At 35.1% G+C, this 27,183-nt stretch overlaps 1 protein-coding gene across 7 annotated transcripts in view; it reads left to right on the top strand.

Annotated features, from left to right (window-relative positions):
- Window positions 1-27,183, top strand: part of LOC141496993 (calpastatin-like) — a 132,894-nt gene that overhangs the window by 65,440 nt on the left and 40,271 nt on the right. For 4 of the 7 annotated variants that reach the window (XM_074199577.1, XM_074199571.1, XM_074199574.1 and 1 more), the window contains 12 exons: window positions 5,858-5,917; window positions 11,400-11,462; window positions 12,119-12,160; window positions 13,339-13,395; window positions 13,536-13,640; window positions 13,982-14,086; window positions 17,783-17,851; window positions 20,142-20,240; window positions 22,987-23,067; window positions 23,283-23,321; window positions 24,231-24,320; window positions 24,457-24,540. In XM_074199577.1, coding sequence (XP_074055678.1) covers window positions 5,858-5,917; window positions 11,400-11,462; window positions 12,119-12,160; window positions 13,339-13,395; window positions 13,536-13,640; window positions 13,982-14,086; window positions 17,783-17,851; window positions 20,142-20,240; window positions 22,987-23,067; window positions 23,283-23,321; window positions 24,231-24,320; window positions 24,457-24,540 — 894 coding nt within the window. The remainder of the gene's footprint in view (window positions 1-5,857; window positions 5,918-11,399; window positions 11,463-12,118; window positions 12,161-13,338; window positions 13,396-13,535; window positions 13,641-13,981; window positions 14,087-17,782; window positions 17,852-20,141; window positions 20,241-22,986; window positions 23,068-23,282; window positions 23,322-24,230; window positions 24,321-24,456; window positions 24,541-27,183) is intronic. The other 3 variants (XM_074199572.1, XM_074199576.1, XM_074199573.1) reach the window with 2 other exon arrangements.

Below are 27,183 nucleotides of genomic sequence, written 5' to 3'. Positions count from 1 at the left end.
GATATGCTAAGTACTATGAGAAATAAAATATGTCATATTATCAAGTAGAGTATTGACAGCTACTGGTCCCAGTTTTATTGACAGCTCACCCCTCCCCTACACACACACACACACACACACACACACACACACACACACGCACAGACAACATAACACTTTATTTTAATTCCCCATAAGAATCCATTTTAATTCAAATATGTGTCACAGACCTTTTCAAATATATGCTGGTTGGATTCAATTAGCAAACACTTATCTAGTACTATAAAGCATTAAACTGGATGCTAAGAGTAGTTCATAGTTGAATATTATTGGACTTTTTGGCAAGATGAGCCTATATACAATAGGAGAGGAGGGAGGTATCTATTTAAAAATTTTTAAAAAGAGAGTAATTATCTCAAGGCAAGAAACTGATCTATACCCCTGATTTAACATTCACTAATAAGCATACTCTGTACATTGAACATCAATAAGAAAAGCTAAGTAAATCTTCCTTTTAGTTTGACTCCTTTCAGACTTATAATGACACCACTGTTTGAAAGAAAAGAGAATGATGATTGTGGGGTTTCTTGAATGATCCAATTCTCTTTTTTTCTTCCCAGAAATAAAAACTCTTTTCTTGTCCTGGAATTTTAAGAAGCAAGCAAAATGACATGGTGGGAGTAATGCTGTGAGGGAAATCAGGAAAATGGGGTTATGATTCTGTCTATGGCAACTGATTAGTTTGACCACTGGGCAATTTAATTAACATTTCAAGGGAATTATTTTCTCATCTCTGAAAAAAGGAAATTGGGCAATGTGATCACAGTGGACCCTACTAGCCCTGACATTCTGTAACTTTAATACATCTTTTTTTCCCCCAAGGAAACCATTCCCTTTATTATTTTTTCCAACACAATAGTATTCTATCACATACATAAACCTTAACTTTTGCAGCTATTCCTCAACTGATGAGTACAACTTCAGTTTCCAAATCTTTTTTTTTAATTTTAAACATTTTATTTGTTTTCCAATTATATACAATAGTAATGTGTACCCATCATTTTTTGCAAGACTCTGAATTCTACAATTTCCCCCCCCCTCCTCGTGCCCCTCCCCACCGAAGGCTGTCTGACAGTCTCTACACTGTTTCCATGCCATACATTGATGTAAATTGAATGTTGTAAGAGTAAACATAACCCCCCCCCAAGAAGATGGGAAACCTCAAGAATAGAGAGAGAGAGAAAAAAAATGTACTTTAATCTGTGTTCAGTTTTCAATGACTCTGTCTCTGTAGTGAGTTGCTTTCCCTATCATAAGTCCACCAGAGAAGTTGCTTCAATATTTTTCCCTCAGTTGCTATTATAAGCTCCACTCTATTTCTCCCCACTTTCATTTATTCTATTCTCTCTCTCCTTTCATCCTGGCCCTGTCCAAAAGTGTATTGCATCTGAGTACCCTCTCCCTCAATCTTCCCTCTCTTCTATCACCTATTCCCCCCTCCCCCCCATTCCCCCTCATCCCATCTCTTTCCTCCCATCCTTCTCCAGGGCATGACATAACTTTAATATATCTTGAGGGGCATAAAATAAATAATAAAGAAATATTTGGGAAAGTTTCATTTTCTTACAAACGTGAGGGAAAAATAAGCATATAAAAGTTGTTTTCTTTTTGATCTCTAAAGAATTTTCAGTAACATTTGAGTGTCACAAGAATAAAGTTAAACACTCATTGAAAAAGCTTTGCTGTGATCTTGGAAAGGCTCTAAGGGTGTGGTAGTTAAACACCAACATAATTTTCTAGTCCCAGAATTGTTTACAACAATGCCAACAGAGTGCTGAGAGAGTTTGGGAGGTTCAAGTTTGGGAATTAAAGATGGTTGACTTGAGATGAAGGGGAGAGAGGGAGTTGCTTTTATAGCAAAGTTGAGCTTTCTATATATGAATTTTAAAATTATAGTCGTATTTAGTGAAAAGAAGATTTGATTTGGAATTAGGAAACTGGACCCCTACAACTTACTAACTTTGTAACCACAAGGAAGTCACTTAACTTCTAAGAGATGTGATTTCATGATTAATAAAATAGAGAGCTAATAATTACATTCCTCAGAGGTTTGTAAGGAGTATTTTTTTTATCTTAAAGAGCTATACAAGTGTGAATTGTTAATAATAATATTATTTCCCATTTGTGGAAAAATAAAAACTTATAATCTTCCTTCATGTTAAGTCCTAAAAATTAAATCGTGAAAATGTCAAATGTGAAGAATGAACAAACTACCCATTCTTTATTTTAAATGTATATTTTAATATGGTTGGGTAAGACTTTTTTGACCTTTTCTATAAGCTCTTTCTTCTAATTATAGGGTGAGAATCATATAGTTAGGAGATGAATTGACTTCATAGAAAGTCATTGTGGTTGCTTGTACATTCTAAGTAAGGATCCCAAACCTAGAACTGGAAGGTTCATTAAAAGCCATTTATTCCAATGCTTTCATTTTATAGATAAGGAAACTGAGGTCTAGGACAGTTAAGATGATGTGCCCAAAATTACACCTGTGTGAACTAGGGTAAGGTTAGTTAATCTTCTTGAGCCTTGGTTTCCTCATATATAAAATGTCAGGGTTGGACTAGATGGTTTCTGTGGAGTCTACTAATTCTCTAGACCTGTGATCCTATTGTCTCTATACAAGCATTCAAAAATATAGATTTGGAAAAAATTATAGACTTGGAAATGCCTAGATAAGTATGTCTTGCATAGTGAGTGGGAATAATCTAAATCCACCAAATCATTTCATAAGCATTTATCAGGTATTTACAATACAGATCTAGGAGAAAAACAAGATCTTGGGAGAGAAATAAAACCTGCTTGGCACATTGCAATCTAATAAGATGAAATGTGATACATAAATCTGCAATTCTGAGCAAAAAATATAAAACAACTATATAGTATTGAATGCAAAATGTAATAGAAATGTAATAGAAGCATATGACAAATACATAAGGTTAAACGATAAATATTAGCTGTGCCACCATGGACTTAGGTCCCGGTTTCTAGTGATTTGATTTGATGGATAGAGCATGGGACCTGGAGTCAGGAAAACCTGAGTTCAAAGCCAGCCTCAGAGACTAGATATATACTAACTATATGACCCCTGGGCAAGTCACTTAAGTCCAATAGTCTCACCAAGACAAAAATAAAACAAATCTGACAATTGCGAACTGTGAACAAGTCACTAAATGTCTGTTTGCCTCAGAGATAATGTTTATAAACAGTCTAGATATAGTATGTGCTATGTAAATTCCTTCCCTTCTCCACTTTTCTTCCTACTTAACCTTTTCGTGAAATCAGGCTTCTCCTTAAATTTTTAAGTTACAGACAAGTATAGTCTATATCAGTTAGACACATCAATTTAAAGAGTTCCATATACTATGTACACTGTAAATTCAGGCTTTCTTCCCTCTCTTACCCCCCTTCACTAAAATAGAATCTTTTGTGGAAAATTAAACAAAAACATGCCCTTAGTTTTTCTTTTCAAAAATACCTGTATTCACACAAAGCACTTTTACAAATATTATCTCATTTTATTCCTGAGACAACTGTGGGAGGAAGGGCAGGGGAGAGATGATTTTATTATTCCTGTTTTTACAACTGAGGAAATTGAGGCAGACAGAGGTTAAGTGACTCACTAGGCTTATATAGCTAATAAATATCTGAGGTCAGTCTTGAATGCTCAGGCCTTCCTGACTCTTACCCTAATCTTGCCACCCCCCCACCAAATATAATGCTCTGTTCACTGTGTCATTGGGCTCTCTGTATATGAGAAGAGGAGTGGTAGACTAGAAAGAGCCCTGGATGGGAGCCAGGAGACTTAAGTTCTATTATTATCTCTGCTGTTAAGCCTGCTATAGATGCTTGGACAGGTTACTTAACCAATCGAGGTATCAGTTTTCTTATCTCTCATATGACTGATGGAGTCCATAATCTTACAGGGACCTTTCAGTTCTGAAATTCACTGCCTGTCTAAATAACTCTGCTTAGGCTATAAGAAAGCTATGATACTTTTTAAAGAGATGGGAGGGGAGGGGAATGGAATATTTCACTTAAGCTAATAACAGAGATTTGCAAATGGCTAGTGCCCAAGTGAATATATAGCAAAGGACACCTTATATCGACCTTCTTTCCCAACAATGACAGTTCCCATTTCCTGACAACTTGGAATTTAAGGACAATCAGTACCAGAAGGCAATTTCCATCAGGGTTTAAAAAGAAGGGGTAATTGAAAAGAGATTTCAGTTGTCAAATTACAGGAGCATAGAATAGTTTGCCCATTAGATTCATGAATAAAGGAAGAATTTATGACTTGAGAGAGAAAGCATTACAAGATGCAAAATGGATCATTTTGATTATACTAAATTAAAAAGGTTTTACAGAAATAAAACTAATACAAGCAAGATTAAAGGGTAAGCAAAAAACTAGGTAAAATTTTACAGCAACTCTTTCTAATAAGGGTTTCATTTTTCAAAAAAATAAGAGTCAAATTTATTATATAATATATATATATAAATTATATAAAATATAAGTAATTTCCCAAATGATAAATAATCAAAGGATATGAACTGGCAAATATCAGAAGAAATAAATCTTCTATAATCTTAAGAAAAATGCTCTAAATCACTATTGATTTGAGAAATGCAATTTAAAACAAATCTGAGGTATCACATCAGCCCTATCATATTGCCTAATATAACAGAAAAAGAAAATGACAAATATTGGAGTGATGTAGGAAAACTGGAAAACTGATGAACTATTGCTATAGTTGTGAGCTGTTAGTTCACAGTTGTGACAACCATTCTAGAGACCAATTTGGAACTATACTCAAAGGGCTACAAAATTGCATATATCCTTTAACCTACCAATATCACTACTAGATCTGTATCCCAAAGAGATTGAAAAAGAAAAGAAAGGGGGCAGCTAGGTGGCACAGTGGATAGAGTACTAGCCCTGGAGTCATGAGGTCCTGAGTTCAAATCTGACCTCAGACACTTAATAATTACCTAGCTGTGTGACCTTGGGCAAGTCACCTAACTTCATTGCCTTGAAAAACTGAAGAAGAAGAAGAAGGAGGAGGAGGAGGAGGAGATCAATATGTACAAAAACATTTAAAGCAACTCTTTTCTGGTGACAAAAAATTGGAAACTGAGGGAATTTCCATCAATCAGGGAATGACTGACCAAGTTTTGTAAGTATGTGACTGTGATTGGAGACTATTGTGCTAAATGATGAACTAGATGCTTTAAGAAAAACCTGAAAAGACTTAAATGAACTGATATAAAGTAAAGCGAGCAGAATCAGAAGAACAGTGTTCGCAGTAACAGCAATATTATACAAAGATCGACTGTGATTGACTTAGCTATTCTCTGTAATATAGTGTTCTAAGACAAAGGACTCATGATTCAAAAAAATACTATCCATCTCTAGAGAAAAACTGATGGAGTCTGAATGCAAATTGAAAAATACTTTTCCAAATTTTATTTATTTATTTATTGGGGTTTTTTTTGTTTGGTGTGTTTAATTTTACAACATGACTAATTTAGAAATATGTTATGCATGACTTGTATGACATGTAAAACCTGTATCAAATTGCTTTTCTTCTCAATGAGAGGGAAGGGGTGAAAAGGAAAGAAAGAATTTGAAACTCAAAAATTTTAAAAATAAAATATTTTTAAAAATTTAAACTGTTGACCTGCTATGGGCACTGATGCTCCAAATCCTGTGAGGCTAATTAGAACTAAGAGAAAGGATGTGATTATGAAAGAAATGAGGGAAACTGGTTTTAAGTAAAAGCAAAATGTATCAAACATATTATTTCCTTTCTTTCCAGGCATCTACTTCCTTTCCTGCTTCAACCAGTACTTTCAGTATGAATCCCACAGAAACCAAGGTATGTGATAGCCCATTTTTAAGCATGTGTTTGGAAAAGAATGGAATGATAATTATTAACAAATAATTTTATATTTCTTTATGCAATTAGGCAACTTAACTTATAGAAGTCACTTTCTGATTCACAGGTATCTTTGGAAATTAATCTTTTCCTCATATCTGACAAATAGTCAATTAGTAGTTATTTAATCCAGAGGTCAGACACCCCATGACTTACACCCACAGTACTCCTGAATGGAGGCCAAGCCAAATTAAAATGTAATTGGAAAATATTTAACAAATTAAATGAAAATCCAATAAAAAACATAATAATAATAATACTATATTTGAGAACTGAATCAATATGCAACTCACAGGGATCCAGATATAGATCCCTGTGAGTTGCATATTGACATATATATATGGATCTCTCTGTGGGCTGCATATTGATTTAGTTTTCCTCTGTAAATCTCTTCCCCCCTTCTCCTCTCTTTCTTCTCTCCATATACATATGTGGCATGTATATTATATGTCTATTTTATGTAAATATATGCATATGTACTGTATTTCCCCATGTCTAAGACACACCTTAATTTTGGGGTCTGAAATATGAAAAAATGTATTATATAAAGTTATTGAAAAGTTTTATTCATCATCAAATTAAAGGGCCTTCTGCTCAAAGCTTTCAGGCATCTTTTGGGCAAGCCTGGTACATAGATGCATGCTTAGTCTTTTCCATTTTGTGAACCTGAAGTACCAGTTTTGTCCTCCTTTGAAATCAGTCACTTCTTCATCAACAATTCTTCTGGCCTCCTGTTGAACCATCTTTGTGGACACAGGGATTCCAATGGCTCTTTGTTCTTCAATCCATCTCTTTGCTTTACTCCCTGACTCAGGCCTCTCATGGCCTTCTTCTGCCTTGGTATTCTTAGTAGGGTTTCTTCTTCCTCTAGCCAGTCTTGAATTGTTTTCTCAGATGGAGAAGGACCAAACTGACATTCAGCAGCACTATTTCTATTCACTTTTGAAAGCTGGATTTCTTGGAACTTGAATTCAACACTGTATGAAAATCTTTTCTGAACCATTTCTGGGCAGAACGTGGCAAAATATAACCTAATATACTAGTAACAAATGCAAAGCAATGCATGCAAAGACAATGACTGTGAAAAAGCAGGAAATGCAAGTAAAAAAAAATCTACAACCACTGTTTTTAGATTCCAAATTTTTTTAGTGTGTCTTATACATCGGGAAATATGGTATATCTCTATCTATCTATCTATCTATCTATATCTATATTCTGTTTAATTCTGATAATTAAAGCTTAGCAATTCTTAGGCTTCAGGACTTTGATTTCCTGCCATATGACAATTTGTTGGTTGAAGATTGAAGGAACTTAGATTGTTTAGCCTGAAGATCAATTTTGTAGGACATAATACCTTTCTCCAGAAGTAATCACTAGGAAGATGATTTGGAATTGTTCCACAGAGCAGAACTAAGAACAATGAGCAGCACTGGCAAAGGGAAATATGTGGTCTTTAAGTGGGAATTACTTTCCTCAAATTAAAGTTATTGACAAGCATTTTTATATAGTAGATTTTCCCTCACTCTGGAGGCCTTAGTTCAACTCAGTAAGACTAAAGTGCTTATGTATGAAAGCAATTGTCTTAACTGGGGATTCAAGATACACAATCATAGCAGCTCCTGCTTCCAAGAAATTTCCATTGTATTGAAGGAATGCACAGCATATGCTAAGTGAAAAACATAATGAATTACCTGTCTTGCTATATACTGATTTTCTTTTAGCTAGTTGCCTGATTTTTATTAGTTATATACACTTTGTCTTTCAAGTCCTGGGCAACTGACTTATTCTGCTTTCTTTCCCCCATTCCCCAGTCTCCATGGGTCAGCAATCATTTTAGCCATCAAACAGGCTAAAAAAATACAATTGACTTTATTGGCAAGCCTAAGGTGAAGAAAAAGTAAAGAGTGGGGAAGAGGGAGGGGAAAAATAGGTATTTGTGGCAGAATGCCATCAACAGCTGACTCATTCCTAATCATTGTTACCCATGCCATGGGTTTCCCACCATTACTAGAGAGTCCAAATTATATAAACCCTTATTCCTAATTTTCTTCTTCATATGTATTGGCTCGTTTCACTTTTCTAAGAATGATTTCATGGGACTTGACCATGGAGTCTCCGAACTATATTGTTTTTCAGAAAAGCTACCCTTTGTGGGGTCAAATTCTGCCAGAACTTATCTTTTTATTTAGGCACACTTGCTAGGTGGCACAGTGAATAGAGTGCCAGGCCTGAAGACATTAAACTCATGTTCTGAGTTCAAATATGACCCCAGACATTTAACTAGCTATATGACCTTGGGCATGTTGCTTAACCCTTATTGCCTTAATTCCCTCACAAAATGAGTTGGAAAAGGAAATGGCAAACCATCCCAAATGAAGTCATGATGAGTCAGACACAAGTGAAATGACTGATCAACATCAATAAAAAGCTCTTGTGTGAGATTATGACTGCAAATCATTACTTTGATCATTTTAACTCCATTTTATGCACACAGCACTTACCCAAACTTCTCATGTTAGATGGTGATCATAGCCTCATAGATTAAGAACTAGAAGCAGAGATACTGGAGTCAAACCATACATATGACCTCAGGAGAACCTATTTTTACATTTTTATTGTGAACTTTCACATATCAGAATTTAGCAGGCTACAAATCAGGGCTCGATTTATTATTTGGATGACTGTCTAGACTTAAGGAAGTGATGGAGAAAATGTTAAGATTGAATTTAAAAGTGCTTTTTTTCCCCCCTGGAGAATCAGTTGTTAAACCTTTATTAGCATGCCACTGGCTGGAAAAGACTTTGTTTTTATTGTTTAGTCCTGTCCAACTCTTATTTTTCTTGACAAAGATACTGGAGTGGTTTGTTGTTCCCTTCTCTAGCTCATTTTACAGATGAGGAAACTGAAGCTAACAAGAGTGAAGTGACTTGCCCAGAGTCACACAACTAATAAGTGTCTGAGTCTGGATTTGAACTTGGATCTTCTTATCTCCATGCCTGGTACTATATTCATTGCAATACCTAACTGCCTCAGAAAAGTCATCTAATCCAGTACCCTTATTTTATACATGAGAAAGCTGAAGTCCAGCATGATGAACTGCCAAAAGTTACAGATAATCAGTGTTAGATAATGATTACTGATTAATATGTGCATATTTCACAAATAAAAGATTATATTAGTGAGCAATCATAATTTTTGTTGGCACAGTCTGTTCCATGCAAAGAAATTTGTTTGTCTACTAATTTGATGTATGCCAATGTATAATTCATTTCAACAAGCATTTTTAAATGTTCGCAATATACAGTGTCTGGCACAGAGTGAATATTCAATAAATGAAATGACATTGTCAGCTAAAACCTGAGTTAAATTTGGTTAAATTCATTCCTCAACTTGCAAGTCAATAAATTTTGCAGAAACCAAAATAAAGTCAGTGGCACAAACAGAAATCATTACTGACTGTACTGTTTGAGTGGATCCAAAGTACAGACTTTTTCTGTTTTCTTTAAAACGTGCCTTTGAACATGGAATGTTTTCTGTTACTGTCCCTGGAGAAATAATCCCTCTGTACAAATGCTTTGGTATGCTGAATGACTCATCATCATGCAAGAGATTGGGCCTCTCAACATTATGGTGTCAGACAAAGTGTTCTATTGTGCTGTATTCTAGGTAGAGGACAAGCTATAAAAATTTAAAAAAAGGTAGTGCTTTGGTGTAGAACATTTCAACATCTGACTTCCCAAAACAATAAGCAAGTAATCAGCAATGGGAACAGATAAGAAGGGCAGTTATAAACTCCAAAATATTTAATCTTCTACATTGTAAATTTATGAGGGCAGAGAATACATCTTGACTAAATTTTAAATTAATTGATATATGAATTTATTATTAATTAATTAATTGGGTTTTTTAATGTCCTTGGTGCCTTTCATTAAAAGTTCTTTTGTTGCTGTCATTCAATCATGTCTGATTCTTTGTGATTCCATTTGGAGTTCTCTTAGCAAAAATACTGCAGTGATTTGCCATTTCCTTCTCCATCTCATTTGACAGATGAAGAAGTTGAGGTATGCAGGAGTAGATCACTTGTCCAGGGTCACACAGCTAGTTTTTGAGGCCAGATTTGAGCTCAGGTCTTCTTGACTTCAAGCCCTGCTTTCTATCCCTTGAATTTCCTAACAGGCCAAACATGTATTAAGCATCATTAAATTCATGTGTAAAAGAAAGTTTCTTATCACAGGGAAGAGAAGACAATACACATACATACTCCCAAAAAGAAACTGAGAAGGGATGGGGCAAGGAAAGTACTCAGGTATAATAGAGAAGTCAAAGGAGTCTACTCAAGAGGGAAATGATGATATGGCTGATGGGGCCCCCTGCTTAATCAGTTTTAGAGCTCATTGCTCCTCACTCCATTCAAAAGAACACAAGACTGAGTTGAACTTGCAATTTAATGAGGTTTCACAATGATAAGGTTCCTAAGATCATGATGGAGAAATAAAAGGAGTGCAGCCAGGTGAAAATAGAAGTACTGCATAACTCTGTATCTAGCAGACATTCATTAAATATTTTTGAGTTTGGTTAGGTTTGATTTTTTTCTAAATTTAGAAGTAGCATAGCATAGCATAGTGGAGAGAATGCCAACTTGTAGTTAAGAAAATCTGCAGGTAATACCCCCTGCCATTATCTTACTAGCTGTGTGACCCTGGGAAAGTCAGTTAACTCTGCCTCCATTTTTTTAATCTATAAAATGAATTGGACAAGGAAATGACCAGCCATTCTAATATCCCTTTGTGACTCCTAAATGGGGTCACAAAGAATCAGACAGGAGTGAAATAAGTACACAAGAAAGGGAACAAAAGAAAGAAAAACCTCTCTGAGTTTTTCACAAATCCTTAAACCTCTTAGCTATCAGTATATTACAACATTCTGTAGTAAAGAGAACTTACAAAACTTTAAAAAATAAAATACATTAAGATTCTGTTGATGGAAAATTGGAATACTATTAAAGGTAGTCCCTATAGATTTAGTGATAATCACATAATTAATTCTTGGTATCATAGGTGTAAACAATGTCCAAGAAGTAGTTATACAGAGGTAAAAATTGTTTCTCCAGTGAAAAAAATCTGATTTTGTTGTTAGCAGAGAGCAAAGGAATCTTCTGAAATTTTTGCTAGTGTTATTTGATTTTAAATTAAGTTCTCCTTTCAGAACATATATATATATATATATGTATATATATGCATGTGTGTATGTAAACATATAAGTGTATACACACATATGTATCTATATATTTATATGCAGAGAGAGAACCATGAAAGTTGGTAATCCAATTAGTTTTTTGCCTTTTTCAATACTTCAAGCATTTGACTATTTCATCAGACTTAATTTTTTTTGAAGTCCTGATAAATATATATTGTAATGTCAGGCTACTCCAATCAAACAGACTAAAGGACTGCATTATCATGGCAAGAAAAGGAAAAGTCCCCAGGTGACATGCAGCTCATTTTATTTCTGTCTCTGTGAGTCTATGGCACCATGGGCATGCCTTACTAATGGACACTAATGGGCATACTCAACATATACTAATATATTAAGCTCACCATTTTTTTGTAAAGAACTAGGCACCAAACCACAGTTTCTCTGGTAGATTCACTTTGGCTTCAGAAACACTTTGCCACTAAAGTTCACTTTTCTATTTTCTCTATTCTAACGTGCATTTCTTGATTTTAAAGCATCAACTAAAATTCAAGGTGAGTATGTTGTTTATGGATTAAGAAAGCAGTTTTGCTTCGGTGGCAGCAGAAAACATAGAAGCACCATTGTCTGAGAGACTGGGAGCTGTGGTTGGTTATTTACTTATTATACATCAGTGATATTTGATAATAATGAATTCAATAATAATGTGATACAAGACTTTTGAAGGACTCTTTAAATAGGTAAGAATAAAGGTAGATTGTAAAGTATCACTTTGAAAAATGAAAGAGGAATATAATTTTTACGAGTTAAGTTAGTGTTATTTTTAGAAGTTAGGGAAATACCAGTGATTCTATATTTTGCTCTTTTAAGTACCATTCTCTGAGGAAAAATCTATGTCAGTCTTTATAAACTTTTAAAATTACTTGTCTGTGTTATTTCTGATATTAGGCTAAAAAAACAGAAACTGAAGGAAAATCACAGTCAACCAAGGTATGAGATTTATTTCTTTATGTTTATTTTGTCCCATGCTTGTTATTACAGAGAATTATAGATGGCAAAATAACCAGAAATATAGAGAGTATGATACCAGAGATAAGGATTTTCAATTCATCTCCACTACTTGCTAGTCAGATGTTCTTGGGCAATCATGCTAACCTCACTAGTTCTGGGTTTTCTCCTCTAGAATTAGGTAGTTGGACTAGATGATTTCTAAGGTTCCGTGAAACTCTAATATTTTTACTTAATGGCACTATATTGCTGTTCACGTATTTATTATATATCAATGGTAGAGAGATTCTCCTCTGCTTGCGCTTTAATGTGTAACTATTGCTACAATAAAAATGAGACAGTTCATAGAGGAAAATTAAGCATAAGGAACAGCAGTTTATTTTATTCAAATCCATCTTTTAGATTTTAGGTGTGTTGTTTTAAGAGGAGAACAAGGTGAAAGAGATAAAGAAGATGGGAAAGGGGCAGAAAGGGAGCAATGGCAAATGACAAAGAATAATTGAAGAATGAATTGGCTCATTCAGTAAAGCACCTGAATTACTTTAAATAGGAGAGAGTATTCCAACCTAGCAAGTTCCTTGATCTGGATTGGTTAGTGGAAGTGAATCTCTTGGAATAAAACTTTCTTTTGTTGTGTCACCAATTATTGATCAGATAATCAAGTCATATCTATCAAAATGCATTATGAGATCTAGGAAAATAAGGAAGAATTTTTAACTTCATTCCCTGAAGTTTTAGAAATTCCCTCCTATCGACCTGCAAGTAGATAAATTCATTACCTCCCCACCCCCATCCTTTAGATGCGTCTGCAGCCCAATGAGCACCCCAGTAAAAAGTGAAAAATAAACCAACACCTAGAAGATTATAATTCCAAAGTGACAACAACATACTGACCAATGTGATGGTTTAGAAATGGATTTTTTTTTTACATTTTATCTGGACTTTTAGCATTCTGCAGATTATCCACATTATAGGCATATTATTTGAATATTGACCCAAGAACATAACTTTTTAGGACCTGAAAACTAATGTTGCCTTTCCCAAGAGGAACGTAATGCTTAGGTCTAGCCCTTTGTTCTCTTTCTACCTCAGTAAACTGAAACCACTGTTCATTGCCCATGGGTTTCAGTTAAATGTTTTCTATAATTTGAAATTGGCAGGCTGCTGAGCCTCATATGAAAGATACTCATGAAGAAAAGGCAAAAGTGGACAGAAAGGTAAGTACCTACAATTTGGTTTTGCTCTTGTATACCACTGTATACAAGTGGTATACCACAGTATACCACTTGGAAAACTCCATCAGTATTGTAATTTAAGATACATTATCGTGATAATATGTTTGTTTCTATACTTGCAGCAAAAAAGCCCCTCTAAGCAGTTGTTGGCCACAGAAACTACAGAACCTTTTGCTGGAAAAGAGCTCTCTGACCAGCCAACAGGAAAACCAACAGAAGGTCCCCAGGTAAAACTAATTGGATAGAAAATTCCAAGGGTATCTGGGAAAGAGAAGAACAATCCTTCATCCAAATAGAGGTTGTTGTTGTGCTAGTTCTGTAGCTTTGCCCTCTACTGGGTTGTCTTAGTTGGGGAACTTGGCACTCCAAGAGATCCTGGCTAGAAGTACAGAGGAACAACTAGAGCAAGGGGTGCCTCCTCCAAATTTCTCCTAATCCTGAAAAGTAACCAAGATGAATTGCTGTAGCAGCAGATGTAAGAGAACAAATCTATAAATTAATACCTGAAACAGGTTCATAGTAACTTTGAGGCATTATCGTAATAATATATTTGTTTCTCTACTTGCAGCATAAAAGCCCCTCTAAGCAGTTGTTGGCCACAGAAACTACAGAGCCTTTTGCTGGAAAAGAGCTCTCTGACCAGCCAACAGGAAAACCAGCAGAAGGTCCCCAGGTAAAACTAATTGGATAGAAAATTCCAAGAGTATCTGGAAAAGAGAAGAATAATCCTTCCTCTATATAGAGGTTGTTGTGTATGTTGAGCCCTCAGGTGCTAGTTCTGTAGCTTTGCCCTCTACTGAGGTGTCTTAGCACTCCAAGAAATCCTGGCTAGAAGTACAGAAGAACAACTAGGGCAAGGGGTACCTCCTCCAAATTTCTCCTAATCCTGAAAAGTAACCAAGATGAATTGTTGTAGAAGCAGATGCAGATGTAAGAGAACAAATATATAAATGACCTGAAACAGGTTCATAGTAACTTTGAGGCAGCTAGATAGCTCAGTGGATAGAGCACTGGATCTAGAATAAGGAAGACCCAAGTTCAGATTTGACCTTAGCACTCACTAGCTGTATGATCCTGGGCAAGTCACTTAACCTTTGTTTACCTTAATCTGATAGAGAAGGAAATGGCAAGCCACTCTTGTATCTTTGTCTGGAAAATCCCATGTAGGATTGAAAAGAGTCAAACACTACTGAAAAACAAAAACAGTTTTCCTCTCTCATATCTTTCTCTAAACCCAAACCCTTAAAAACAAAGACATCCAAAAGACTCATAAGATCTAAGGAACCTTATAGTTTATCAAATCCGGCTACCTTATTTTATAGATGAGAAAACTGAGACAGAGTTTACATGACTTGCCCAGATTCACACAAGATAGTGTCTGTTGGAATTTGAATTCAGACATTCTGACCCCAAATCTGTGCCTACTATACCATGTGGAGTTTTAAGTCTTGTTTGAAAAAGAAATAGGAAAATTAGCTGATAGGTATATGAGCACATAAATATCATAACTCTATGAAGAAGAAGAAAAATAATTAGGTAACATCTTTTGCTTAGGAACTTTTTTTTTTCTCCAGAAGTGACTTTTCTTATTCATCTACTTGGTGCAGGGTGTCCCCAAAGTCTGAGTTCAGTTTTAAACTTTAGTAGTTTAAAGCTAAACTAAAACTTATTTTCCAAGTATTAAAACTTAAAACTGAATTAACACTCTGAGGGTACCCTCATGGTAGCCAACATGTAAACTTTAAATATTTGTCGATAATATCGAGTTAGGGACTATGGGTGAGCTTTAATTTAATGTACATGTATTAAACAGCTATTATTTGTCAACTTCTCTGGCAGGCACTAGGAATATATAAAGGTAAAATTGGACAACACTCTTGTCTGCAAGAGGCATTATAAAGAAGTTAAGACTTACACAAATGGCCCTTGGGTGACAAGGTTGTCAGAAAGCATTTTGTAAATATTAAAGCATGATATAAATGTGAGTGTGTTGCTGCTTTTCAGTTGTGTTCAACTCTTCATGTTCCCATTTAGAATTTTCTTGACAAAGATACTGGAATAGTTGACATTTCCTTTTCCAGATCATTTTACAGATGAAGAAACTGAGACAAACAATTTTAAGTGACTTTCTCAGGGTCACACAGCTAGTAAGACTAGATTTGAACACAATGCTTTATCCACTACACTATCTAGCTACCCCTAATGGGAGTTATTTGTTACCATTAGATATGTTTCAAAATAAGTACTACTAGAAATTTGAGATGAGAGCTTCCTTTTCACTAGACATTTGTAAAATAATCCCTGAAGGAGACAAAACTCAACAGGCAAAAGTAATGACAGGTTCAGAGGAAAGGAAGACAATTCCCAGGTCTAGAGAGAACAACGTGTATAAATGAAGGGAAATGGAAGAAGGCAGGGCAAAAGAAGGGGACAGAGAGGGTCTAGTGGCTGGAATACAGAGTTTTTAAAGAGAAATGCTGAGATAAATTTAGGAAAGATAGATTAGAGGCAGATTGCAAAAGGCCTTTAGTTCTAGATCTAAAAGTTTTATCATCTCTATTTGGTGTTCATTGAGGAGCCACCAACCTGAGGCTCTTTGAGCTGGTGAGGGACATAATGATGCTGGTGGTGCTTTAGGAAGATGACATTGGCAGCAATGAGAAATACATGAAGAAAACAGAAGCTAGAAGAAGCAAGATCAGCTAGTACTTTTCTAATAGTTAAGATGGTTAGGTCCTAAATTGAAGTGGTAGCAATGGCAGTGAAGAGGAGATGACTGCCCTAAGAGATTCATAGATCAAGAAGGAGGACTTGCAAGTTGAGTGTGTTTTGAAACCCTTCTGGTGGAAACAGCTACTGGTCTCAGAATATATCATTCACAGATGTGTAATCTTTTAAAAAAATTTCTCTCAACCTTCAGGCTTAAGTCACCTAGCAAGTCTCTGGCTAGTGATGTGATTGACTACTGAAATGAGTTCTGTAGTTGCAACATCTCACAAACTATATTATGAAGTAAATAACCACATGATAACAGAAGCCACCATGAGCCTGTAGGTCTCACATCTGTTTTTTTTTTTAGATATTGCTGAGGAAGGGAATACTTTTTCCATAATATGCTGCAGATAGGCCACATCTACAGTCTTATGTTCAGGTCTAGATATCACATATTCAGAAAGACAAATGAGCTGGATAATGCCCAAAAGTGGGTGAGTAGGATTGTAAGAAAACTGGAAAAAAATGCTATTTGATAAGTTGAAGAAACTGAGGTTATTTGGCCTGAATAAGAAAATTCTATAGAGAGGAAGGACTCACAGCTGTCTTCAAATATTTATGGGGTCCTCGTTCGGAAAAGGGAAATCTTGTTCTGCTTAAAGGAAAAAAAATTAGATTAATCAGGGGAAACTGCCAAGAGTTATGGGGGTGGCGTTTGTTTTGTTTTGGCTTGGGTTTTGTTTTTAACTTATGTAAGGGAAGATTTCCTAATAATTAGAGTCATCTAAAGGTTGACTAACTTCAGAAGTAATGTCTCCCTCTCCACTAAAGATCTTTAAAGTAGACATTTGAATCATATGTTGGGGCTGTTGTAGAGGGTTACTATCAGGCAAATATGAGATGGATTCTTGATTATATGAATTATTTCTAAAAGAAAACACTGGAATCCTCATTTTAGTTTAACTATTCAATGTTTAGCCATGGCTTGGAAATGTAGATTCCTTGAGGAAAGACATTGCAAGTTAAGCCTTTAATATAATGAGAGGTAAAAATATGAAGTTTCCATTTATGGAAATATAGCAATACAGAACAAATGTGGAATGCACAGATTCTTGACACACCTCCAAAATTCTGGAAGGACTGGGACTTCTTGAAGCTCTAAGTCAACAATTAACAAGTATATGGTAGTGAGATTTTGGGTAGGGAGAAGGAGAAACAGGAGTGGTTCAAGGAGATTCTCTAAAGTTTGACCCTAAATGAAAATGAGAAAAATGCCACACATTCATTTATGTTCATAGTAGATCAAGTCCCCACTTAAGATTGTTTGCAAAATTTAAACAAATTAGATTGTAAATCTAAAGAAATCCAGAGTTGTTCACTGAAAATTAAACCTTAATTAAGAAAGTAAGAAAGGCTGTGAATTCTTACCTGCCTTGGTTAAAGCCAGAGTTCAAGGGCAAGCAAACTTCCGTGTACCTCAATTTCTTACTTTGTTTAAAAGAAAAAAAAAACTAGGCTAAGAATAAATGCTTGGATGTTGTAAGGAATTGTGAACCATTTTATAACTAATGCTGTTTCATTTAAAAAATACTTAGTACAGATAAAGACATTAATCAATTTTAGCATGCTTCCTTGGTTTTTCTTATTTTTTTTTCAGAGCAAAGAAAATAAATCTCCATCTCTATCTCAAATAGTAAAATCTGAATCTAGTAAACCTTCTAAAAAGGTAGGAAGACAATAGTAAAATTCTTATATAAAGCATTTATTCACAATTGCCGTGCTGTTTTTCCCAATTTGATGATTACCTAAATTTATGGATCCTAGTAATAAATATATTCCTCCAGAGTAATTAAGAACATCCAAGGATTTAACTAAAGGAAATCTATTTTTGATAAATTAATGCTTTCAGGTCTAGGTATATTAGTAAGCTAAAAAGTGTTTGTATTCTTTCTTAAATATTAAATATATCTGAAAGTCACTTTTCAATCTTTAATTAGGTCTATAGTTTCATTGATATAGAGACCTGTTAAATTATTAAGTGTAGGTATAGTTCCAACTTACTATATATAGTAAATATAGTGTGTATATATATATATATAAACAAATATATGTACTATAAAATATATAATAAATAGCAAATATATATCCTATATATAGTAGATTGGAGTTATCCTTATATTTAATAATTTAACAAATATATAAACATATATATGATAAATTAGAGCTACACATAGATTTATATGTATAGTTATACCCTCCATATATAGGTGTACATATATAGTGAATATTTTTATCCCATTCAAATAGTTTAAAGTTGACTTAAAATTTCATTTCATAAAACTAAAAAAGCTAGACATGTTGTCTCTCCCCTATTCCCCACTCTTTCTCCCCATCATTACACTGTGAGTTCCTTGAAGTTAGCTGGGTGATACAGTGGATAGAGTATCAGCCCTGGAGTCAAGAGGACCTGATTTCAAATCTTACCTCAGACACTTGTGGACAAGTCACTTAACCCTGATTACCTTATATCCAGGGTCATCTCTAGCTGTCTTGACTCATGTCTAGCCACCGGACTCAGATGACTCCAGAGGAGAAAGTGAGGCTGAGACCTAGCATAGCACCCTTCACTTGTATGTCATGACATCACCTCCCTGATGTCATGGTCTTTTTTTGAGAATGAAAGACAAACATTATCATTATCATCATCATTATCCTTGAGAACAGGATTTTTGCCTTACTTTGTATCCTCACCAATTAGAAGGGTACCTGGTACCTAGTAGATATTTAATAATTGTTTTTGGACTTGAATATGGAATTCCTACTGTGGGAAACCCTCTCTACCAATACAGATTAGTACCTATTTCAAAATATATAGTTTTAAAGATTTATTTTGACACACACACACACACACACACACACACACACACACATAATCTCTAACTCTGGACAAGTCACTTAAACTCTCTGTGACACAGCCCTCTCTCACAAGACTTTTCATGGGTCAAATCTGATTTTTTTTCACATCCAGAAGTCATAAGATGAATGGGAGTTGGCGTTCAGAGATACTGGTACTCGCTACTTTCATTTACTGGAAGAGTGACTATGAGCAAGTCACACTTAGCTTATCTGACCCAGAGTTTTCTTGTCTATTAAACTGAGATGATGATAGCTATAATACCTGCTTCCCATGGATGTTGTTGGTATAAGATGGGATAATCTATGTAAAAAGCTTTGCAAATGTAAGGTACTTTAAAAGCATCAACTGGTAGTAGTCATAACTGTAGGAGTTGGCCTAGTATAGCAGAATCCCCAAATTAAAAAGTTGGTTGGAAGCCTTAGGGCTATGAAAATCCTTGACCCAAAAAACCCACAAAAAAGAAAATCCATGGCATAACCAACAAATAGTTATCTAGTTTCTGCTTGAATCCCTCCAAGGAGGGGAAACTCACCCTCTCTCAGGATACCCCATTCCACTTTTAGATGAGCCTCACTGTTGAGAAGTTTTTTTCAAATCAAAAGTAAATTCATCTCTTTGAAACTTCTTTTTTTAAAAAAAATTATTTATTTTAGTTTTAAATTATGGAATAAAACAAGCATTTCTATAACATAGTAGAATTTAAAAAGATAGATGACATCACTTCAGATATTTGTAAACTTCTCTCTACTCCATCTTTTCTACAGCTCAATGAGCCTGATAGTCCTACTATGTCATGGACACAGGGTTCTTCAGGCTCATTCTGAGCACCTTCCTCTGGGTCTCTCTTCTTGGAGATTTTGGGCTGCATGAAGAAGAATATGGCTTCTGGGAAGAGGGGCCTGATAGTACCACTAAATAGTCTGGACTTCTTATACCTCATCTAGAGTACTGTGTATACTAATGATACTTTGAGTGGATGTTTCCACTGTGAAGTTTTTCTTGTTAAGAAACACTCAGTGCTCAGTCATTCCCCTCGAAATTCAAACATCTATCTTTGCTCTCGATTGATCTTAACTGAATTGTTTTCTTCTTTTTCCAGAGTTCCTTAGATGATGCTTTAGATGACTTAATAGACACATTAGGAGGACCAGAAGAAAATGAACCTGAAAGTCCAAAATACACAGGACCTCCTATTTCGGTACAGTATCTGTTACTTGTTAAAGGTGGAACAGTGAATTGGTTCACCAGATGAGAGCAAATCTGTTATGTAATGATCTACTGAAGCTATCAAGAGTCAGCACAACATAGTGAATAGAAGTCTGGCTGAGGAATTAGAAAGGTCTGGGCCCTGGGCTTACCCCTGACCTAGGCTAGCGTTGTGACCATGGACAATAAATACACTTAACCTCTCAGTGTACAAGGCAACTTTAAAAATCTTGCTGATCTATATCAGACCAATGGGGTTCCCTGTACTAATGAAATTATAGAACTTGTCTAATAATTATTAATATATTATAATATTATATAATATCATAATAAAGTATCACATAAATGTAAACTCAGACATAATACATTTGTCTCAATACAGCTTATAAGGTGAGGGGTAGAAATAATATTCATAGGAAACTGAAGCTGTGCTAAAATGACATACCAAAGGTCAGAGCTAGTAAGTTAGGTAAATAAAGCATTTAGAGACCATTAAGTGGTATGGGAAGAGATGCCTGGACTTGGAATCACGAAGATCACAGCCACTAGGTGTGACCCTGAGCAAGTCATTTGAGCTTTCTTAGCCTCAGTTTCCTCATCTGTAAAATGGGGATAATGATGGTTGTTACATTGCAGGGTTGTTTTAGGATTAAATTAGACACAATACACAAAGTGCTTGTCAAACTGAAAAGTGTTATGTGGCAGCAAATTGATGCAGATAGTAGAGTTCAGAAGACCCAAATTCAAATCTGTATTCAGGCACCTAAGTGACTTGGCAAGTCATTTAAACTCAGTCTGCCTCAGTTTCCTCAAATATAAATGGGAATCATAACAGCACCTCCCTTGCAGGATTGCTGTGAGGGTAGAAATGAGATAATATTTGTTAAAAACTCATAACACAATGTCTGACATGCAGTAGGTGCTGTATTTACATAGCATTTACTTATTTCCCCCCTTTTCTTCACCTAGGTTTATGTTAGTTATTAACTACTTTGGACTCTAACTCAGATTTTTCTGACTCCAGTCTAGAATGTTTTCCACTGTACCAGAGAAAAGAACCTAGGTGTAGGTTTTTTGATTCTAAGAATGATGTTAGCAAGTATAACAATTTATAATGATAGAGGGAATGGAAAAATACTATTGCTATTAAAATCATTTAACAAATCTTTATTGATCCCCATAACTGCAAGATAATGCACTGTTGGGAAGAGAAAAGGAATGTCTTTAGATAGTGCCTATTGTGGACAAGGGACTATGCAAATATCATTTTATTTGATCCTCACAGTTCAATTTGTCCTCACTTTAGAGGAAACAAGGAGACACAGATAAAAATTACTTACTCAGGGCACACAACTTTTATATGTTTGAGCCTGTACTTTTTGACTCATGCCTCTGTCCACTGACTCTCACTTCCCTATCTACTGTACCATCTAACTTTAGATGATTGCTGCTCATAAATAAACATAATTTACCTAGAGAAGCATTGGTTAAGCTCCCACTATATGGAAGGGATTATGTTTAGTTCCAGGGATGCAAAGATAAAACAATTAATTTTTGAGTGTATTTTTAGGGTTTTCAGAGATGTTTGGAATAATCCTTTACTAGAACAGGATGAATTATGATATCCTTTCTAATATCACACTAGTTCAGAGACCACTGTCCCTGTGGGTCATGATCTTCTATAAACCTCTATCATTATGACATGATCCTACTCCCTCAGGGTTTCCATCCATTGGGTCTTTGGGTAGAATATTATAACCCTGACTGGAGCAAAGGAGGGACCATTAACACATTCATGGTTATAGTTATGTTGATTGCAAAGTAAATGATTATTTTTAAAGGCTCTGTGGTTACTCTGATTTTATTTTTAAAATTTATTTCCTAAGAATTGAAAGGCTTTTTTTTCAAATTAGTTTCCTTTATAATTCACTCTGATGTGTTTGTGGTAATGATGTCAAAATAGCATTAAAGTCCAAATAACTGACTTCTTTGAGGATGGGGAGAGTGTAGTGATTTTATATCTTGTTTATTGAAAAGTACTGACTATATAAGCTTCAGTTTGGAACTTTGGAAGGAACAGTAAGGTACATAGTCAGTGCTTAATAATTGCTTATTGACTTGATTTTTTTCCCTAAATTTTTTTTCAAATTTTCTTTGGAATTCAAGTCAACAAACATGTATTTAAATGCATTTTATATATAAGATACTGTGATAGAACCTGGAGATAGAGAGAGACAGAAATCAATCAGTTCTTGATTCCACATATTCTCCTGAACCACAAAATTATGGAATTTGTGTTCATACATGTGTACATAAATACATACATGCACACAAAAATATACATATAAATTAATTCTATTAAAGAATTAGAATGTAATATCAATACTTAGTATAGCCTAACACCTAGTAGATTCTTAATAAATGTTTGTTGAGTCACTTTCAAGTAATCGTTAATTAATCTTCCAGGGGTGGGGAAGATAGCATGTATTAAGGACCTATTATGTGCCAGATAATGTAGTGTTTTGTTAATATTTCATTTGATCCTTATAACTTTTAGCTAGTTACCTATGTATTATGATCTGTCCAAGTTTAATTATTATTTAATACCTCAGTTTCTATCTAGATTGTAGATAATCCTACAGCAACTTCATGTCTTCATAACAGTATGACTTCAGTTTCAATAGGTTTCCTTTAGTGTTTTCAACTAATTAAATTATATGTTTTTGTAAATATTTCAGGAATCGCTTTCTTCCACTTACATTGAGGAGTTGGGCAAAAGGGAAAGCACAATTCCACCAGAATACAGAAAGCTATTGGAAGTAAGTAGGATGAACATAGATTCGTATTTTTTCCCAGAGTTGTGTGTATCATTGATTCATTATTATTTTTCTATTTGGAAAGCATGGCTAAAGCAATGTAAAACAAATTCTCATTCAACAGTATGTTGGATGCTATACTTTGTAAAGCATTAACAATCCCATTTTAACATGGAATAACCTTTTCATCATCCCCAAATTATTGTCTTTTTTTCCAGAGTCATGAAGGGGCAGCCACAGATTCCATAGATTCTGAGGTAAGTCTTGATGATCATCTTGTAAAATAATAGAAAAAAGAAAGACAGGAAGGAAGGAAGGAAGGAAGGAAGGAAGGAAGGAAGGAAGGAAGGAAGGAAGGAAGGAAGGAAATTTCAAGCTTCTGAGGAATCTGATTCCTCATTAAGAAGATGCTGCATTTTCCTGTGTATTTCCCATGGAAAGAATAACAACATTAAAATATATTGAGGTGAAGGAAAAACTTCTTTAGAAAGATGCAAAATCTACAGGAAGAATTCGTTGGATTGTAATTATTGCTCACTTTTTGGAGCAGCCTTTGCTAATCATGGGTTTTCTTGATATCTCTGTTATTACTTGAAGGCATGTCTTCATTGGTGACTTTTGTTGCCTGCTTACCCCTCCTCATGCAGAGATACTTCATCATTCCTCCTTCCAGTTAATTATTCAAAGAATATGGTGTTCTTTATGACCCTCATAAGATCATGGGGAGAATATTGATATTAAAAAGATGAATTTTTTTGACAGCAAGCAACTTGGATTCATTGAGAGCACAATGTAATTTTCCAAATGAGACCTAGTCTTTTCTTCTCTTCTTATTCAATTCTTGGCCATAGTCAATCCCAAACACTTAAGATTATATGTCACCAAAATGAGTCATCCTTCCAGATGTATGGATGGTACACTGTTTTATATATAAAATATTTCGAAGATTTAGGGGAAGGCTCCAGTCACTGGGGCAGGGAGCATACTTATGGAGCATTAGGGAAGGATTTAGGCATGAAGGGCTAGTTGCATTTTGCACTAGTGGATCAATTGATTCCATCAGGAATATATTGTAGTATCAGCCCCTTGTGTGTGTGAAATAACTTATCATTGAACTTGAATGCTTCATACATGCTGCATGCCAGTCACAGTACCTTTTCATCTAGAAACCAATGGGAGAGGATGAAGCAATTGATTCCCTGTCATCAGATTTCACTTGTAGTTCTACAGCTCCAGGAAAGTCAACAGATAAAGAGGTATTGTTCTCCACTGTATTTTCCTAGAAATATTATTTATGAATTTTTAAAAAAATGTTTGGCTCTTCTGGTCAAGAATGTTAATGCCTAAAATGTTCCTTATGTGGAAGTTTGGACTTTGGTTTTTATCTTTCAGAAAGGAGAGGTTTTAAAAGCCCAATCGGTAGATGTAGTCAAAAGTGCTGTTCCTCCTAATGAGAAGAAACGAAGGATAGAGGAGGTACCAATATTTCTTCCTTAGGAAATTACCCTGTCTATATAAGAATTATCCTTAGCTTTCCTACAACCTCCCTTGATTAGACTGATACAAACAATATCCTATAAATTATGGGGCAGCTAGGTGGTACAGTGGATAGAGCACCAGCCCTGGAGTCAGGAGTACCTGGGTTCAAATCAAGTCTCAGACACTTAATAATTACCTAGCTGTGTGGTCTTGGGCAAGCCACTTAACCCCATTGCCTTGCAAAAACCTAAAAAAAAATCCTATAAATTATATGACTCTTCCATATCATTGTATTTGGGTGATTAAAACTGATTAGAGCCATGTCTGTCAATTTCCAGAAAAAAGTACTACCATAATAAAGTGGAAAGAGTCTAAGGTCTAGAGTCACAAGATATGGGTTCAAATCCAGGCTTTCCTGGATAGACTAGTTCTCTGTCCTTGGGAATTTCATTTGCTACAAAATTGGTAGCTCTTCAGCTAATTGATTAAAAAATAAGAGAAGAAAGTCAAAATTGCCAAAATAAAAAAGTGAACCAGGTAGAATTGTAATAAATAGAGGAAAAATGAAGAGAATTAACAGAAACTGAGACATTAAAAGCAATAGATTATCAGCAAAACCATAAAATACCAAATTAATAGAATATGAAATAAAAATCTCTAATAATCCAATTTCAAAAAATAAAAAATTAACCTAGAATAGATAGATTAATAATTCCATCAAACATTTAAATAATAATATCTATACTACCCAAATTATTCTCAAAAATTGGGAAAGGAAACTTGCTTAACTCTTCTGTACCTCAGTTTCCCTATATATAGCATGAAGTTGAATTTAGATAATCTCTAACGTTTCTTCCAGATCTAAATCCAATACACATAGGTAGACCTTGCATATGCATAAGAAGGACTTATGTCAACTTGTTCAATCTTTTTTGGCCACTTTTTATGTAAAAATAAGACTGCTGAACTATTTCTTCCTGCTCTGCATTTTGTTTTACAATATGATATATAATTGCCTCACCCCCCCACCAATCATCTTGTACCTTCTTTGATTTTGTATATACTTATTTATACTTATTTTGTATATTCCTTCCCCCCAAGTATTCTCCTTTAGGGAAGAAACTATTTTAGGTACTTTGTCTTTCTTTCCCCAGTGCCTTCCAGAGATCCTGGCATATAATGGACATTTAATAAATGCCTGTTCATTTTGTTGCATTTATGGTATTCTGAGAGAGTTTGCATGTTCTCCTACACCTCCTCTCTGTTGTGAAGCAGGGATATGAAAATCCTTTCATAGTAAGAGTTGGGAGGAACTTCGGAGATCATAATCCTAAAACATTTTGATTCAAGTAGTCATTGCAGCCCCATTGAACCCTTCTTTCCTTCTTAAAAACAAGAATATTTACTTCCTTCTGTCCCAACCTGCTTTGTGCTTGGAGAGCAGACCATGTGTGTCACAGATGGCAGCAGACGGTCTGATGTAGTGAATTTCTTTTTCAGTGTTCTTTCCAATCTCCCATCATTTTCCCTGTAAAGGGAAAGATTGGATTTTTGGGGTTTTTTTGTTGTTGTTTTTTTTGTTTGTATCTGAATGGTTGGTGTGACAGTGATAGATGGATACCACACCCCTGCTAGGCAGTGCTCCAGCAGCAATTGGGATGAGACTGCCAAGAGAAAATGAGTTGGCCTTTCTAAATCACTGTACAACTAGGGAAGCTATTTTGGCAGGTGAGGGAATTTTTCAGAAAGCATTAAAACTGTGGCCTAGAGAAATGACATATAAGGGTTGTGTAGCAGGATAGCTAGTAAGCAGTGATAACTTGAAAATTTGAAGATTGAAAAAACAATTTAACTTATAGAAAATAATAGCAATAAAAATGTTTTCAGGGGCAGCTAGGTGACCTAGTGGATAAAGCACCGGCCTTGGAGTCTGGAGTACCTGGGTTCAAATCCGGTCTCAAACACTTAATAATGACCTAGCTGTGTGGCCTTGGGCAAGCCACTTAACCCCATTTGCCTTGCAAAAAAAAAAAAACCCTAAAAAAAATGTTTTCAAAGTTCCTAAAGGAAAAGGAAATATTATCATTGTTACTACAGGTCAATTATAACCACTATCTCTGATGTCTTTTATGTTTTTTTCACATACTACAGAATCACAGAATTATAGAATTGGAAGAGAGAGACCACATTAGCCATTTAGTTCAACTCATTTTCAAAATAGAATCATTTTACTATTAATTTACTCCAGAAACAGTCATACTTAGGAGGGGTGGCTAGGTGGCTAAGTGGATAAAATACCAGCTCTGGAGTCAGGGGGACCCGAATTCAAATGTGACCTCAGACACTTAATAATTACCTAGCTATGTGACCTTGGGCAAGTCTCTTAACCCCATGGCCTTGAAAAAATAGAAATTGTCGTACTGTTTCTACTTAGAGTCCTTCAAAGAGGAACCCATTACCTCCTGAGTTACCTTATTGTACTTTAGGATAGGACGTTTTTCTTGGCATCCAACTTCAAGTCACTTTTTTGCAATTTTTTTTTCTCCATAGTTTCTTGTTCTGCTCTTAGGGGCATGAGAACCCTTAAGACAACTGAAAACATCAATTCCCTCTTTTCCAGGCCCCCATTTCCTCAATGAA

The sequence above is a fragment of the Macrotis lagotis genome, chromosome X (assembly GCF_037893015.1).
Source record: "Macrotis lagotis isolate mMagLag1 chromosome X, bilby.v1.9.chrom.fasta, whole genome shotgun sequence".
NCBI lineage: Eukaryota > Metazoa > Chordata > Mammalia > Peramelemorphia > Peramelidae > Macrotis > Macrotis lagotis.
This window is presented reverse-complemented; position numbering and strand designations above follow the sequence as displayed.